This window comes from Furipterus horrens, unplaced genomic scaffold (genome assembly GCF_987537825.1).
Source record: "Furipterus horrens unplaced genomic scaffold, mFurHor1.1.pri manual_scaffold_3, whole genome shotgun sequence".
In the NCBI taxonomy this organism is placed as follows: domain Eukaryota; kingdom Metazoa; phylum Chordata; class Mammalia; order Chiroptera; family Furipteridae; genus Furipterus; species Furipterus horrens.
This window is the reverse complement of record NW_028327173.1, coordinates 158,644,323-158,661,764: the sequence shown is the minus strand read 5'-3', so window position 1 is coordinate 158,661,764 and position 17,442 is coordinate 158,644,323. Positions and strand designations below refer to the sequence as shown.

General features: G+C 34.3%; 1 protein-coding gene across 1 annotated transcript in view; it reads right to left on the bottom strand.

Moving 5' to 3' along the window:
* Positions 1 to 17,442, bottom strand: part of UNC13C (unc-13 homolog C) — a 496,691-nt gene that overhangs the window by 292,162 nt on the left and 187,087 nt on the right. Inside the window, exon 7 of the mRNA XM_090270625.1 lies at positions 10,503 to 10,722. Within this exon, the coding sequence (XP_090126751.1) occupies positions 10,503 to 10,722 (220 nt within the window). The remainder of the gene's footprint in view (positions 1 to 10,502; positions 10,723 to 17,442) is intronic.

Genomic DNA, 17,442 nt, shown 5'->3' with positions numbered 1-17,442 from the left:
ACAAATGAAATGCATCATTGTTATTTTTAAAAACACCTAATTGACAGATCATTCAATATAATTATGCACAGCAAAACTGCAAGGGAATTTAACCTTAAATGAAGGCAAACTTATCCAACATGGTTCTCGCCCACATAATTTAACAAGACAGCCAATTAATTGGAACACTTACTTTTTCTTTAATTTTTATTTATTACCCATAACATAAATTTCATATGAAATCATAATTTTACCACATTCATATGGCTATTTCCAATTTTAGTGTATCTTCCAAATAATTATCTATATATACATAAAAACTACAATATTCTCCCTTGGTCTATATCTCTTTCATTTCCTCTTTTTCTCAACAGTTCTTCCAAACATTTCTACTTTCTTCATCTGTTGCACCCCCATTACCCTCTATTCTGAGCATAGGATCTTATTGTGGGGTAGGCAGTTAGATAGACATAAGCAGAGCAAGGACAATGGGCCAGTTACAGAAGGTCACCAGGGTATAAACCCCAGGTGACTTTTCCCCCTCTGGGACCTCCCCTAAAACCTCCACCTTTAAACATCCTTAGGACGGAGGACCCAGTACATTCTTTAGGGAGCAAGCTTGAGCCTTTCCCCTCTTCCTCTTCCCTCCCACGTGCCTTTTCCTTGTCTCTTTCTTTCTCCTAAGCTCTAAGGGCCCCTCTTCCTTTGCCTCTGTAATTTGTTTCCTGAGCCCCTTTATTCTACCACTCACTTCTTTTACCTCTGTGACTTTCCAAATAATTTTTCTCTTATAGTTTGAGTCTCAGCTCTAAATTCTTTCCCAGCCAGAACTCAAGTATGGAGGTTGTTGAACCAAGGTCAGGTACAATTCCTGTCTAACACCTGGTGCCGTTCTCACCAGCGCAACATTATCTCTTTCTTAATAGAAAAAGAGGCTTTCTAAACTCAGTGGTCACATTTTCTCCCTCCTCTCCTACAGAAAACAACAACAGAAACGCTAAACATAATTTGTAGCATTAGCAGATTTTTTTGTGGTGTAAATATGCCTAACATGCTTGATTTCAAGCAACGGCCTCACAACTTTCTTGAATATTTATCAATTACTGCTGTCACAGTTCCCTGAATGTACATATATCCTACAGACCAGCTGTGTTTTCCAAGTATCTAGCATGCTGTTTGGAAAATAGGATATATTTAATAAATAAAGAAGATAAAATGTTTCTTAGGGGAATCTAAAATGAAATAATTGCTATATGTGACTGATTTGGCTCTGGGTTTAATTTAATGTGTTAGGAACTTTGTATACACTCTGATAACATGGCCATAATCATGGAATAAACAAGAATAAATTAAGTATAAAATGATAAACATGCTGTGGAATGCACCTTATGGAGATACAAAATATACCTGACTCTTGGCTTAAGATTTGGAATTTTCTGAAAACAAAGGCTGTGGGCCCATCATTAGAAAGCAGAATTTGATTGCCTTGTATATGCACTTAATAGTAAGCATAAAACAAGGGACTAAATCCAAATATAAATGGAAGAACTATATCAAGAAGTAAGGCAAAAAAGAATAGTGGCTCCTGATGCTTTTGTATAGAAGAAGGCAGTCTTGGGTGTGAATCCTGATTTGTCACTTGGTACCCATTTGAAATTGCGCTAGTTATTTTATCTTTGTCAACCTTAATTTCTTCATCTGAAAACAACAGGAAAAAATAGTAATGTCTTCTTTAACAGAGTTCCTATAAGAATTCGATGAGATAATATAGTTTCAAAACTAATAATTGAACACAAATAGGGATTTCAGAAGGTCAAAAAGGTGAAGATATAAGCACTTATTAAGGAATTTTATATTAACAAGAAATTTTATGGTTCTGAGCTTCACGTCAACTTGACCTATGAAGCAACTCCTTGAAAACTCTCCCAAGGACAGCGCCATATGCTAAAAGCTCTATAACTATTTGCTAATTTGGAGCCAATGAATTGCTTGAAGTTAAAGGAAAAGAGAGTTCCAAGAAACTAGAAGTAATAATAAATATTCATTATAATATTAAGTATTATTTCTAAGTACTATTTATTATTAATATTATGAACAAAATAATAGTAATAATAAACATAATAATAATTATTTTTAATGTATAAATCCTCACCTGCATGTGAGGCTGGTGGAACCAGAGGAAGCTCATGTTCACAAGCACACAGAAGGCCTGAGAGAGAGGCGTTCTCCCTCTCGGAGTCTCTAGTATGAAAAGCTTTGTTGCTTTTCTTTTCTTTCCTAGTAAAAGCATGTAGGTGGGCCTGCTTTTGGTTCCTGTTTTTCTTTCCCGTGTAATCATGTAGGTGGACATGTAGTTAGCATTTCCTAACTTTCCCTTTAGTTAATTTACACCCAAGATAATTTTAACTCTCCTCTTTTAACATGCCTTCATTCTTTTCAAGGAACCTACCTGCAACTCCCCCAGTCTTCAACTCAGCTGCCTCCTTTTACTAATGCAATCAAAGCCACACACTCTACATGATTTCTGGCAAACCAACAAAGAACTGGGGTTTAACAGAAAGATAACACCCGGGAACACAATTTTCATTGAGTTATATCTGACAATTGTTTTGGACTAACTTTTGGCATCTGAATCCAGAAATGACCCAATTCTTCTCTATCACATCAACTTTTTAAGGTACAAGATATCCTTACTTTGTCCCCAAAATCATACACAATGTACATACAAAGGAAAATAAAGAACCTGAATATACAGTTTATTTAGTTATTTTATTCATATAAAGGCTATATATTGTTACTGTAAGTCAAATTATGTACAAGTAGTAAAGTTCTGCTACAAAACATGCATATTAAGGTATTTTATCTTTTCAACTGACAGGCTAGGAAATGCCAAAATGAGATACTTGAAATAGTCTCCTTCAGTTGGCAAAGCTTGAACAAGTTGCTTCATGAGACCCAGTTTTATGTGCAGAGGTGGGAATATAATGTTCTTTCTGTCAACAAGTGGCTCATGTAGAATGTTTGGAACACCAGGTTTGAGGTCATATCTCGGAGGCCAGTTCAACTCTACTCAATGCTTCTCATGAGCTCTGCTGTCCCACATACACAGAACACAGGGATACTTGGTGTATCTGCATTGCTGACCAAGAAGGAAGCAAACCATTTGAAGGTCAACACAATGATCCAATTGTGCTTCTGATATTGCGGCAGATTAATGATTCTCTTTATGTCTTCATATTCGTCATGAAAACAAACTGAATGGCCAATTGGGACTGCACCAAATAAATTGCCATTGTGGAGGAGGACACACTTCAAGCTCTGCTTTGAGCTATCGATGAAGAGTCACCATTCAGCTGAGTTATAGATTGGAATTCCCAATTCCTCCATTAAGCCATGTATGTTATGGCAATACACAAAGCCGCTGTCACTTTGAAAGTACTGCAGAAATGCACTTACTCTTGATCGAAAGTAGGATACCTTCGCTCCTTTATCAAGCAAGTTTTTCTCATGTAGTCTTGATGCTAGGAGTCCTGATGCCTTTTTGGATAGTCCCATATCTCATGCCAAATCATTCAACTCATGCTGATCAAATCCCTTATGAACTGAGTCATCTTCAATTTCAAAATCTTCATTGTTGTTGTCACTTAGTTCTTCACCATACTCCTGTTTTTCAGAAGAGGGTAGTTCAATGAAAACAGGCACTGGGATTTCAGCTGAATGAGGCACTGGGCGTATAGCTGATGGTAGACCAGGATACTCTATTTTACATTTATTTTTCTTGTTATATCTTGATGTTTTTACTATACAAAAGTAACAGTCACTTGAATGATCTCTGGGCTCTTGCCTAACCATAGGTGTACCAAATGGCAATTTACCATGTATTCCCTTCATCCATATCCATAAACTCTTGACACACTGCTTGCACACCTTGTGAGGGGCCCAAGACTTATCTCCATCACCAAGTTTTACTTTAAAATATGCAAAATAGGCTTGTCTGACAAAGGCACTGATGTTTGGCCTTTGGTTAGGAATGGTGAAACTGCCACAGCTATAACAAAATGAATCAGGGTTGTTTAGGCACTTACGATGAGAAATAGCAGAGGTAGACATGATCTGAAGAAAAGGAAATAATTATGTATGTAAATAAAAAAATAAATTCTGCTAACTCCTTGTATGCAGACAAGAACTCGGACTACACTTCGGAATATGACTCCCTATATAGAGCGGCACACAACCTCTCACCACACTGTCTCATGTGTAACTGAATAGCATAGACAAGTATGAACCTGTCACTTGTCTCCAAGGTCAGCCCCCACCCCTCCCCACTGGAGAGAGGTTTGCTCTCAGCCAATAGGAGAGCACTAGTGCTTCCCTGGATCCAGGCTCGATCCAGCCTAGAGTGGTCACATTAAAATAAACTGTACAGAAAACACTTGATGTGATAGAAGAAAACTAACTGCAGTTTTGAAATCAGCATGCCTATTTAAGTCTAAAACAGCTGAAAAAAAATCAAACTCAACAGGAATTATGTTAAAAATTGTTCCCCTGTGTCATCTCCCACATCCATGGGAGGCCATGAGGGAATATGGGCAGGCAGCCCTCTTTCAAGAAAACTGCCCCTTTCTAAGAAGTGACTTCTCTGTCAGGGAGCTTGGATCAAAAAACAAACAAAAGCAACAGTTCCTCTCCTCCACCCATACCACCCCCACCATATTCAATTGGCCCATTAATTGTAAATACAAACATTCAGAACAAGTTTGAAAATATTTGCATATTAAAAGAAGACAAAATCTGGAATGCACTCTCGCAATTGTATATCAAAGCTACTACATTTCACAAGAATTATCTAGATATTAACTTTCTTAAGATTTCCAAAGCATTTCAAAGTCCACAGCTATCTATATGAATTAGGGGAACAAATTAATTGTATTAAAAAAAAAGTGAAAACTTTTTACTATATAAGGAAAAAAAAAAGAAGAAAGCAGGAGGGATGCCAAGAGGAAAGACCATTTTGTTCCTACTATTTTTAGTAACATAGATTTCTTCATGTCCTCTTCAAAAAACAAACAAAAAAGATAAAACAAAGGAAAGTTTAAACACTAGATTCTTTCTTTTTCATTTTTCTTAAGTAGGCGCTGACATGCAGGCACTTGGCTGACACAAGTTCAGTGTTATTGGAAGCTGGCCTGGCCCTCAGAGCTGGGCATGTTGTTCTCCTGTTGGACATGAGCACACTCACAGGACAGCCTCCTCACACACAGTTACTCTATGACAGGGTTGAGGTGGCCACTTTATATTTTTTGTCTAAGCACAAATGAAAACAAGGTCACCGTGCAAACCACGAACACCAAACACATCCCCTCTTCTAACTAAGTGACTACTGTTTTTTGTTTGTTTGTTTTTGTTTTTACTAAGTACGGCTATTAGCTTCACTCTAGTCTGCTCCTACTAGGTAAGGTTTGTTAACCTGCAGAATCATAGAGTTGTTCTCACTTCCACACAACACCCAATCTAGGGCAAGCCCCTGTTCTCTAAAACCCTCTTACTGAGATACTCTATAGTTCACCCTGCTCTGCATTGGCCTTTCAGCACTGGGTAAGAAACTAAACTTTAAAAAGTACAGTTGTATTCCTGGTGGCCTTTAGCTGGAGGGCATTAACATCTATTATCATCTCTTTTCACACATGTGGAAAATGATGCTCAGAGAGCTTTTAAAAGATTCCTGTACTGGTAGAATGAGAAACTAGCCCTGGCTGGTGTGGCTCAGTGGATTGAGCACTGACCTGCAAACCAAAGTGTTGCTGGTTCGATTCTTAGTTAGGGTACATGCCTGGGTTGCAGGCCAGGTCCCCAGATGAGGTTGCGTGTGAGAGGCAACCACGCATTGATGTTTCTCTCCCTCCCTTCCTCTCTCTAAAATAAATAAATACAATCTTTTAAAAAAAGATAAACTAGATTTTTCAAGCAGCTCAATACTCTCTATTTACATATTACACACATACACACATATATATGCATATATTCATTGCTTACATTTATATTGAATACCTCTATGAGATTATATAAGGCATACATACCTTTTCATCCCCCTACACTACCCTAGCACCTGGAAATGCTCCATTGTTAGTTTATTCCTTTGGGTTAAAGAATTGACCATTGTATTAAAGTAATTTAACTACTGATTCCATTGTTACCCAGATTAATTTATCAGACTATTTCCTCTTTAGTATTGTTGAACAGTCAATGCAATAAGTATGTTGTGATAAGGGTATACCCCATGTTTGGCAGGTTAGACATAGAGGACCGGCCTTGAGGTGTCACCATGATGGGAAGTTCTGTGAAGCCAATGTCTGGTCTGCAGAGGATATCTTACAAACAGGGGTCCTCTATGGGAGACTGGAAAAGCACTACAAATAAAATTCAACAACTTTCATTTTTTCCTCTTAGGGTCAACTTTATATATTTCTTTATAAATTAGGAGAGAACACTAGGCTTGGAGTTCATAGACCTGGGTTCTAACTCCATCTATAATATCCATTTGATTCTTTTTGACAAGATACTAAATTGTATGAACTTACTAAGATCAGTAGATTGGATTCCCCAATCCACTTATCTGAAAGGCTCTTCTAAAAATCTATGATTCTATGAAAGAATGATCTTTAAACCATTACATGTTCTTTCTAACTATAATTATTTTGTCTTCATTTGTTACTTATCTGACATTTATTAAGCAGCTAACTGTGTTTAAATGTGCACTAAGTTCTGGAGAAATAAAGACTATGGTCTCCCTCTGTAGCAGTGGATACACAAAATTCTACTTCTAAGCTTTCTAAGTATTCATTACATAAGCATATTTTGTATAATTGCTGTTGAACTAGTAGATACCATAAGTTTCCAAGATAGATATGTGTTCACCTGTATTCATCTGATTTGAGTTGTAAAAAATAGGTTTGAGTTGAGGGACAGATCAATTACTTTCTTTTGAGCTCTGAAAACTCAGAATAAAACTCTTACCTGCAGAAGCTGTTCAATATAAGTAATAGACTCTTTTAAGAGATCACAATTGCAAAATGTGATAACACAATACAAAGAAGGAATCAATATCTTATTTTCATACAGGAGTACACTAGCCAGATTTTCTAATGTTATTAATTTGTAATGGGTAATAATTAGGAGGTTTAAGCTTTATATAATATCAGTAGGAAACATGCAAAACTAAAGAATACACTCCCAAGATGCTGCTTTCCTGAACGTTCGGTGAAACACTTTCAGTCCTTATTAGGCAAAATGTTTATTCAGTGGGACTCTGGGATTCCTTTTGAAATGTGTAAGGAAGTAAAAACTAGTTGGGTTAGGCACCATGGTATTTGTATTTTTGTAATATTGAAGTTACCTCTTTTACACCTTGAAAAAGTAGAGAAATTATTTTATGTATGATCTCTCCCCTACATATGCTTCACTCTGAGCACATCTTCATCCCAGCCAAAATATACTTTTTTTTTTCTGTTTTAGTTTAAAACTGCCACCATCATTGCTACAGCAAATTCCTTATGGGTTATATTAACATCATTCAGGGTCACAAACTTTCCTTCCATTAGCTCCAATTCAATTCTTCAACCACCAAATGCTCTTTCAAAAATAAAAAAGAAAGGCCTTTTTAGGTAGCTGGACCAAAATAAGTTAATTGAAAAAAAAAATGCAGTCAGACTCTTGCTGCTCCCACTGGCCTGGGACAGAGAGGGACAGGAAAGTCACTTCTCTTTTCTCAAGTATTGATCTTTCTGTTTCTCTTCGGTCTCCTCTGTTCCTACCTATAACTACTTTGCTGTCAGCCTCAGGCCAGGAAGACAGCAATGTTTAGGAACCACCACCATGTAAAATTAGCTTAAGATGAGCTAAGATGAGACTGTTCGAAGAACTTATCTGATGTTTTCATGTATCTCTGAACCTTTAAAGAAGTACTGATGCAGTGAGTGGAATTTTATAATCATTTGTTTTAATCCTGTTTGACTGCAAGTGTATAAGTCTCTTGAGTTTGAGAATGAAATACCAAAAATCAAATCAATTGGTAGTAAATTTAAATACTCTCTATTTTTTATGGATCATTGGTCAGACCATGTGTAAAGTATTCCTTATTCTTCTGAGAGAAAGAGGGAGAGAGAGAATGAATATGTATGTAAACTGACAGACTGCATAAAAGGATTGGCAATAAAATTAGGGTCCTAGAAACCTGAAGAAAAGTATTATTTTCAAGTATTTGAAAAACTGTTATATGCAATGGAAGTTAATTTATTAAATGTTTTCTCCAGAGGTAAGATTTGGCTTAAAGACTACAAGTTATAGGAGATAGGAAGGATTTAGTTCAAATTTTAATTTATAAGCTAGAATTTTCTAATGATGAATTCAGCTGTCCACTAAGGTATTAAATTTTCCCCGGAGGTGTTCAGATAGAGACAGAATGGCCATTTTGAGAAGGAAATCTGAGAATCTTCTTACAGGAGGCTGCATTAGCTACACTTTCCAACTCTGATTTCCCTTAAGTTTTTATTCTATTCTTTCTTTTCAATGATGGCATACATGGAACTATTCACACAAGGTGTTCTCATTGCAAATGTCTGGCTTAGAGCAATGATCAAGAGAAATTTCTTAAGGAAATGTCACTGATTCCATAAAGAGAATTTTGAATTTTATCGATATTTATTGTGGAAAGTGGTGAAGCTGAATTCACATATTTGCAATATCCCTTTCTGTTCAATGTGAGTGTAGGTTTTAGCAAAAAGAGAGGTGTTATTTTTTTAAAAATCCCTTTCCTAGATATATCACTCTCATTTTTTTGAGCGTTTGTTAATTGTTTCAATTTATAAATACATTTTAATGAATAACTCAAATGACAAGTTTGCCTTATTGGCCAATATCTAATAATACATACTGTCTTAAGAAATAAAAATAGATTATAAAAATGTTTCTGAAGTGTAATAAATGGGTGGCATTTCTCTTTAAAAGACTGAGAGAAGAATTAGTTCATTTCTCAGGTATAATCTGCATCATTGTTTAAAGGGATTTAAACTATTTGTTTCTAGAAGGCAATAATTTTCCTGTTTTCTCAAATGTTGCTGACCTAATAAGCTTATTTCTTAAGATGCTTATTTTACAATTCATTTTCTAAATAAGTAGACTATATTTTAATTGAATTATGAGACTTGGAAAGTAAGTTGGCTGAGCATTATTTAATTAATCCTCCTTCATCTTCAGCAGTCATATATATATATACACACACACACATACATATGTTTTAAAATATATATAATATATATTTCAAAGGGATATGACTTCTTTTGCTAAAAAGGTACTTATTACCATTAATAGTCTCAATCTGATGTGATTCTGTAGGGAGAATACTAATCAGGTAGAGAAAACTGCAGAATGTATGTTTCTATTATACTACAAAAGACAGCTGTGAAAACATTTCTTATTTAATCTGTACTTTGGCACTTTCCTTTGTTCCATCTCAATTTCAGGCAACCCACGAACCTTACATTGGCTGCATTTATATAAATAACAAACAGAGGGAACAACATTTAGAAGTAAAAAAAATATTTGCAAATGAAAGTCCATGTTTGAATATATTCTTTGGCAATGAATGCTTTTTTATAATTTAAGGTCAGCATACATGACCAAATAAATGAGGCAGTGAAAAGTTAGTAATATGTAATGTATAGTGTGATGTTTTGCATTTCTAGATCTAATCTAAAGTATCAGTATAAAAAAATTGGAAATAGAAAATTTAAGGTATGTGGTGAAGGTTGGCATGCAATATATACCTATTTGGAAGCATGAAAGTTTGGAAGGGCCGCTCAGATTCATTGAGCAACTGCTATGGGCCAGACTATTAGCAGAGACTACTTCATTCAGTATTCCCAATAACCCTCTGAAATAAATTTTATTATTCCTTTTCATTTGGTGGAAGAAAATAAAACCCCGAGAAGTTAAAATTTTTGCTCCAAGTTACGTATCTGGTAACTTAGATTTGTCTTTGACATTCAAACACAAGACTTCCCAATCCCAAGGCCTGTGCATGGGATGGAGAAGAACATGGCTTCTTCAATCAGACCCCCAATAATCTTGGCAAAGAATTCCAGATGCTATAATCACAGGGGTGTGCCTTAGCCCCTGTTTGAGGAACATGACTCTACGTATTCCTACTTACTACATGAGGCTATTTTGAGGTAACATGAGAAAATAGATTGGGAGTCACTTTAAAGTTTTCTGCTTGATGTGAGTGCAATTGTGCTGTAGGTACTCACTCTGAGGAATCTAATTGTGCTGAGTGAGTTCAATACTAGGAATTATATCAAGTTCAACTATATGACTGAATGGGCAGTATGTGTTTCTTTGCATAAGTGATAGAAGGGGAAAGTCAGGATTTATTGAAAACCAGCAAGAGCTGAAGAGGACTAACCTATAAACACATAGGATAAGGTAGGCTCTTCAAACCCACTTCTTCAGCCTAACCAAGTACTCACTCTGCAAACAGTCAGCATTTAGGAGGTCCTGACACTTTTCATGGCACTTCACTCCACACTCCAAGCACTTCATGCCTTGCCGGGCAATGCCCCACAGGAGCCCTTCACACTCGTAACAGTAGGTGGGTGCTGTAGCGGTCCAGACCTCAAAATTGTGTGGGGTAGTGGAAGACATGGGGTAGATCAATGCCTGCAAGGTCTTCTTGAAGACATGTATTTTCTGTGAAGAAGAGAGAAGTTACTAATGCAAGCCAAGTAAGTAGATCTGGAAAATTTCGACATGATATGAACCACTGTATCACTTTTCCCTGAAAATGCTATTTTGAAAGAGTCCCTTAATTACTGACTTAAGTGATGACAGTAAGCACAATAACTGCTGACTTAGTCTTCCCTCAGTGATCTAGGGCCCAATTCAATTATTTGAACTCAAAGGACTCCCTAATTTTCCAAATTGCACTGGGCTCTACTATTGCACGAGCTTCTTTCACAGCACTGTAGAATTCGAATTACTTGACAATGACTATGTCCCAGCTATACTGTAAACTCCATAAAGACAAAAGTGAGACATATCTTGTTCAAAACTATTATCAATACTCAGAGCCTAACCCAGTCTCTGGTTTGAAATTGGTTCTCAGGAAACATTAATTTTTAAAAAAGAATTTATATTACTATCCTTAGTCTAAGTTGGTTCTTGGTAAAATTGTAAAGTAGATGAAACATATTCCCTATGCCTATCATTGTCCTTGGTACATAGTAGGGGTATGACACTTCTTTTGTGAAATGAATGAATACTCTTCTAAGAGTCTGGTAATCTGCAGAGAGATTTAAGTTCTCTAAACATCACTTTCCTCTTTACCTTGCCTATCTAAGGTATTCTTTGAAGATGTACTTCAAAACACTAAGTAAATGCTAAGTATTAATATTGGTAATGGATTTTCAATCAACAACTATAAGTCAATAGAAAAAGAGACTTGTTAGAGTTCTTCTCTAGGCTTCTCATATCCCACTATGCAGTTGACTTCCTGAGAAAAAGACTAGCATTCTCTGAAGTTACATTTAGATAATTTCACACAATTGCCTGATACATCAGAAATGTATATTTACATAAATCCTGTAAAAGCCTATTTGATAAGCAATGCTAAAAAGGAGGTATTTGTGTCTTGCATTTATCATTCTTAAAACTCATTTCAGAGTATCTTCCCACAATGTTAAATTGACCAACTTTCCATTCTTTTTCATTTCCACAGTACGGTAACAGCATATTTCCATTTATTATTACATTTTTCTCATTGTGTGTTTTCTGAGAATATGTTTGATATTGGTATTAGGAGATTCCCTGCTAGGGAGTTAAGCTTTACTAACAATTTCTCTAACTTTGAACAGCAAGATTCAGCCTTGCTACTCATGAGGGTCTGATCAAAGCTCTTTATGCTTCAAGTGAGTCTACAGAGCAGCAGTATGGTCAAATAGGGGAATAACTCAAGTGGGAGACCCTGTATTAGGGTTTATACAGACATAACAACTGGATCCATAATTTTTTAAAAGTAGCCTATGCCAAGTAAATTTCTTGGGTTCACTTCATAATGAAGATATCTTGCAAAGAACTGTTAAGAGTTCTTTTAGAATTAGGAGCATGTATTATTTATCTTTGCTCCCCCTCTACTGCTTAGAAAAGTGGGTATCTTCTATGTTATTAAAGTGAATTGGCATGAGAGAGTTTCCATGAGCTATCCAAACACAGTTCTTTGTTCTAGTTGGGTTGAACAGATGAAGATGTGTGTGTGTGTGTGTGTGTGTGTGTGTGTGTGTGTGTGTGTGTGTGTGTGTACGTGCTTAAGGTAACATTTTTGATTTAGCTAAAAAAATAAGGAGGGAATTTAGTTATATCTGTAACCATAGCAGATGATTTGTTGTTTGATTTAGTGGGAAAAAAATAATTCAGTCAAACCTCAGTTCTCTACCATCTTGGTTCTTGAATAATTTGAGTCTCAGCCAAGTTGTTCACAGAAAATATGTCTCGGTTGACTAAAAAACTTTGGGTCTCAATTCTCTACCTTACAGCCCTTTCATGCTGATACCTGTATGATCAATCATCTGTCTCTCAGTTGACAAATGAAAAAAACAGTTTTTTTGAACAAATTGCTTCTCAAACAGTTTTCCAGAATGATTTAAGTTTAAGAACCAAGGTCCTAGTGTAATCCTAACACAAGAGTCTGTTACTGAGCACAAAGAAGTAGGAAATACATATGAACTTAGAAAGTAGAGTTGAGCAAAAAGTTATTTTTAAACATAAATTTATATTTTAAGTAAATGATTAATATACTTTAATCCCAATGTTCATTTTCCTTTTATTGAATTGATGTGATATATAATCAGTCTTCTAAATCTGTAGGTTATACTAGTAGTAATACATATAGGGAACACTTGCTAAAAATTTAAACAAGCTGAAAAAAACAAAATAATTCTGGATAGACAACTGATAAGATTTCATTGAAATGCTTTGTTTTGTTTTGTTTGGTTTGATTTGGTTAAGAAACCATGAACCATTTTATGAAAGGAGAGTGAAACTAATTTCAAAAAATAAGAAATACGGAAAATTTACTAAACAGCACATTGAAAATCAATTGAATGGGACATTAAAATAAATTTAAAAGCTATAGAAGCTGGAGGAAAACATTCAATAATTTACTAGAGAATATGTTTTCCTAGTCTTAAGGAAATGATAATATGAATCTTTGTCATTCTTGATTTTTGAGATATGGGTATATTGAATATTACTGTAAAATAAATGAAAGAAAAACATTTCTTACTTCTGCAAAGCGTAAGATGGAATTATGGTCAGTTTAAAAACATGTTAAATGAATATTTAAGAAACACTTATAAGAATCAATCTTATGGGAAGGGATTCTTACACCTCAGAGGCATATTGCACCTTGGAGGAAAGGTGGTGCTTTCTAGGCAGCAAAATAAGACAGGATTGAGAGTGTGGGATTTTTTGGAATAAGGCAAAAAGTGTAAGGGGCAAAACAAAACAAAACAAAACAAGGGAAACCCTAAAATTAGCCATGGGCCCTGGGAAATGGAAGTCTGTAACTCACCATTAGGAGTTTCATTAAAGAGAGGAGAACATTTTTTTTAAATGCAGCATTTTGAGCAGGCAAAAAGGGAGGTAAGTATAGTTAATGGGATCCTAGCTGAAATGAAAGGATAGGAGTATGTTATCATGAGAGGATTTATGGCCTAGGTAAATCAGGAACCAAACATTTGGAAAGGATGGTCCCCAAAACAAGAAGAGCCATAATTACTGGAATTGGCCCCAAGGACAAAGTAAATTCAGAAATTTGGGAGATTTGCTGCTAATCTATTTTAAATGTTTCTAAAGTTTTCAAATCTTCTAGAACAAACATATTATTTTCTAAAATATTTGTATTTTCTGATTATAACAGTACATGCTTATTGTAAAATAATTTATAAAATTCAAGTATAAAAATGTTTAAATAAATTTTCAATTTAATTTTTCAAAGTCAGGAATAGTCTGTATCTTTTTTTTCTATTTATAGATAAAGTGGAAGCCTTTTGCAGTTAGGAAAAAGCAAAAACATTTTTACGTTAAGAAAGTGATTCCAGAAAAGGAGACAATTTTTACTGTGTTTAGACACTGTTTTAATCTGTAGGAATGAGGGTAAGAAATGATTTGACTCTGATAAGCCTTTGAAGCTCAGTACAACCTGTAGACTACAAAGTGGAGAATACTCATATTCTAGACAAATATTTTGTTAAAAAGTGACCCAATAAATTGGAATTTGAGGTGAGCTGCCTTAATCTATCATTTTTTGAACAATTAGGACACTGGAAGGAAATTAATTTCATTTTATATGTGAGAAAATTAAAATGAGTCTGAGAAAGAAAGCAATCAGGCTTCCTGCCAAGAGCAGTGACTGGTGTTTTTAGACCATCAATATTCCAATCTACCGACTGTTAGCACCTAAAACAGGAACAAAGCTGATCTACCTCGATTTGCCATAGAGGCTTTTCTGTTTTTCCTCTACTATGTTAACCAGTGACTTTACTAATGAAGGTCTATTTTCCTCTTCATTCTGTGGGTTTCCTTCATAGGATTATGGAAATCATCTGTATATTAAAAAAGTCTTATTTTGATAATACTAAGAAAAAAATATGCTTCTTGTTTTAAAGCTTGTGTGTATGTGTGTGTGTGTGTACTTGATGCATGCTTTTTAGAAAAAAAAACTATTTGCTATCCTTTAGGTACCATTTTATTATTTCTAGACAAAGTCATCAAAAATATTTTCAGAGCAAAGATTAGGTACCATGTGACCTTTAAAATTTGTTATAAATATGAAGACAGAACAATGGTAGAATACAGTGTGGAACAAACATAGGCTTACAATTACAAGTATGTGAAACAAAGAGTTTATTCTTGTATTATTAATTATAGATTATTATATCATTTTCCATGCAAACAATTGTAAAACTATTTTTCTCCACACTCCTTGTTCCTGAGTATAAAAACAGAATTTCAGGACTAATTTACTCATCAGAATCATCACATAAAATTGACTATAAAAGCTAAAATTACTCAATTTTTTTTTTGTTGGAAAAAATACAGAGACTAAAAGTTATGTGCCTATTCATGGAAGACTATTAAGTTGTTTTTGCTTGTATTGTTTTATAAAAGATACTAATTATCATTGACTTAAGTAACTTGTGGGGTGAATCCAAATAAAAAAGGGCAGAACAATGATAAAGTGGATGATCCAATAATTCAGAGAGAATACAATAGAGGATGTGCCTTCTATTACGACAGAACATGGTCTGAAAACTAATTAGGATAGATTTGTCATGTACTATAAGTACCAGTTTTTCTTTCATTCAAACTTTTAATAAAAGTGCATATATAAATAATGGAGGTGATATGAGATGAGTAATTTATTACACTAAATATGAGGCCAGAAATAATGTGAATTCCTCCATTGGGGGAACCTTTAGTGATTCTACATGGAAAGTAACTTGTATTAGTTGGGTTAGAGACTGCATTCTTAAAAATATTCTAACAGAGGCCATGAAAGATCAGGAATAAGGGTTTAGATATTATAAAAGGAAGAGAGGGCAGGGGGTGAACCCATTCCACTCTTCTCTTGTGTGACCATGCAAAGTCAGCCATGGAGTCATGGAAAATTCTACGGTAAAAACAGTGAAAAAAATATTAACTAATACAACACAATTATGTGTCAAAAATTGTTGTTCTATTTGTTATCTTATTTGACTTCCCCAACAGTTGCTCTAGAAATATTACTACATTTATTTTACATTTTGGAATTGGCAACATGGCAGACTAAGTTAAGATAGCTTTCTACAGAAGTATTGGGAAAACTTTTTTGATATGTAAAAAAGATGAAAAGAAATAGATTCCCCAGGTACCCAGAATAAAAAAGAAAAAAAGGAACTGATGCCAGAATTACAGAAGTTGTTTCAGTGGAAACATGAGAGTTATGTTTGGAATTCAGTTAACCTACATGGGCTAGGAATTTGGAGTTTTCAGACCATTGTCAGACATAGTATTTAGACTTGCCTTCTTCCTAATGTGAGCATTCACGGTAATAATGAGAGCCTAAGCATTTTCACATCTTTATTATTTTTTTCAGAAGAGAATTAGTAACTTTAAAATTTAGGAAGCATGTTTATTAAACATTTAAGAAATGTATTAACTATATTAAAATAGTATAGAAAATTTTAATCTATTTGATGGAGAAGAGGGAAAATAATGACAACTCAATATATACAAAAGAAGCTTGGAGAAGAGATAAAATAAAAAGACAAAATAAATTTTTAAAAAGAAATAGCACAAAGCTTCAAGATATTATGATAATTGTAAATTGAATGAATTCATCTATAAGATAAATTCTCAAATTGAATTTGAAAATTAAGCTATGTATTATGAGATACACATAAAATATTTAAAAAATTTTTAAAGGGCTAGAAAATGTATCAGGGAAATACTGACCTTGCCAATCTAATATAGCTACATTAGTATCACATAGAATATATTTTATGGAAAAAGCTTCGAAGAGATATTATTAGCAACACTGAATGAAACAATTTATCAGTAATATAGAGCTCACAAAATTAATGTACCCATCAGAAGAAGTTCATAGGATATCTACAGAATTGATTATATACTAAGCAATTAAACAATTCTCAGTTAAATACTAAAGACTGAATATACAGTCCATATTCTCTGAATGTAATTGAGTAACAAAAATTAAGTCCATATGACCTATTGTTGGAAGATTTAAAAAACTTGCTAAATAATTGATGAGTCAAAATACTAATCAGTGAATCACTTATGAAATAATTATATCTTAACGGTAGAAGCTTTATATATACAACTCGTCTGATGCACCTAGAATGTACTGAGAGGAATATGAATAACTATAAATGCATATGCATATGTTAGAAAAAATAAAATTAAGTTAAAATACAATTGGTGATAACAATCAAAATTAATAAACTATATATTCAACTTAAAAGTTACTAAAAGTAACATTAGGATAAGTACAAAGAGAAGAGAGAATTGAACTAAGTATGATGAGCAGAAATAAATGAAATAGATAAACACTTCAGAATCAACAAAACAAATGCCAGAGAAATCTCATGCAGCACTGACTTCACAAAAGAGAGAAAATATTAGTAAATAATCATAAAACAGCACTAGTGTTTATACATCATAATATGATTATATGAATAATTTGATGGTTAAATTAGAAAATTTAGAAAAAAGGACAACTTTCTAAAAAAATTATTAAAACTGACTCAAAGATAAATGTTTAAAGAACATGGATAAAATTATTATATTAAATAAATCAGATGTGGGTGGGTGGGACAGGGGAGAGCAATGGGGGGGAAATTGGGACAACTGTAA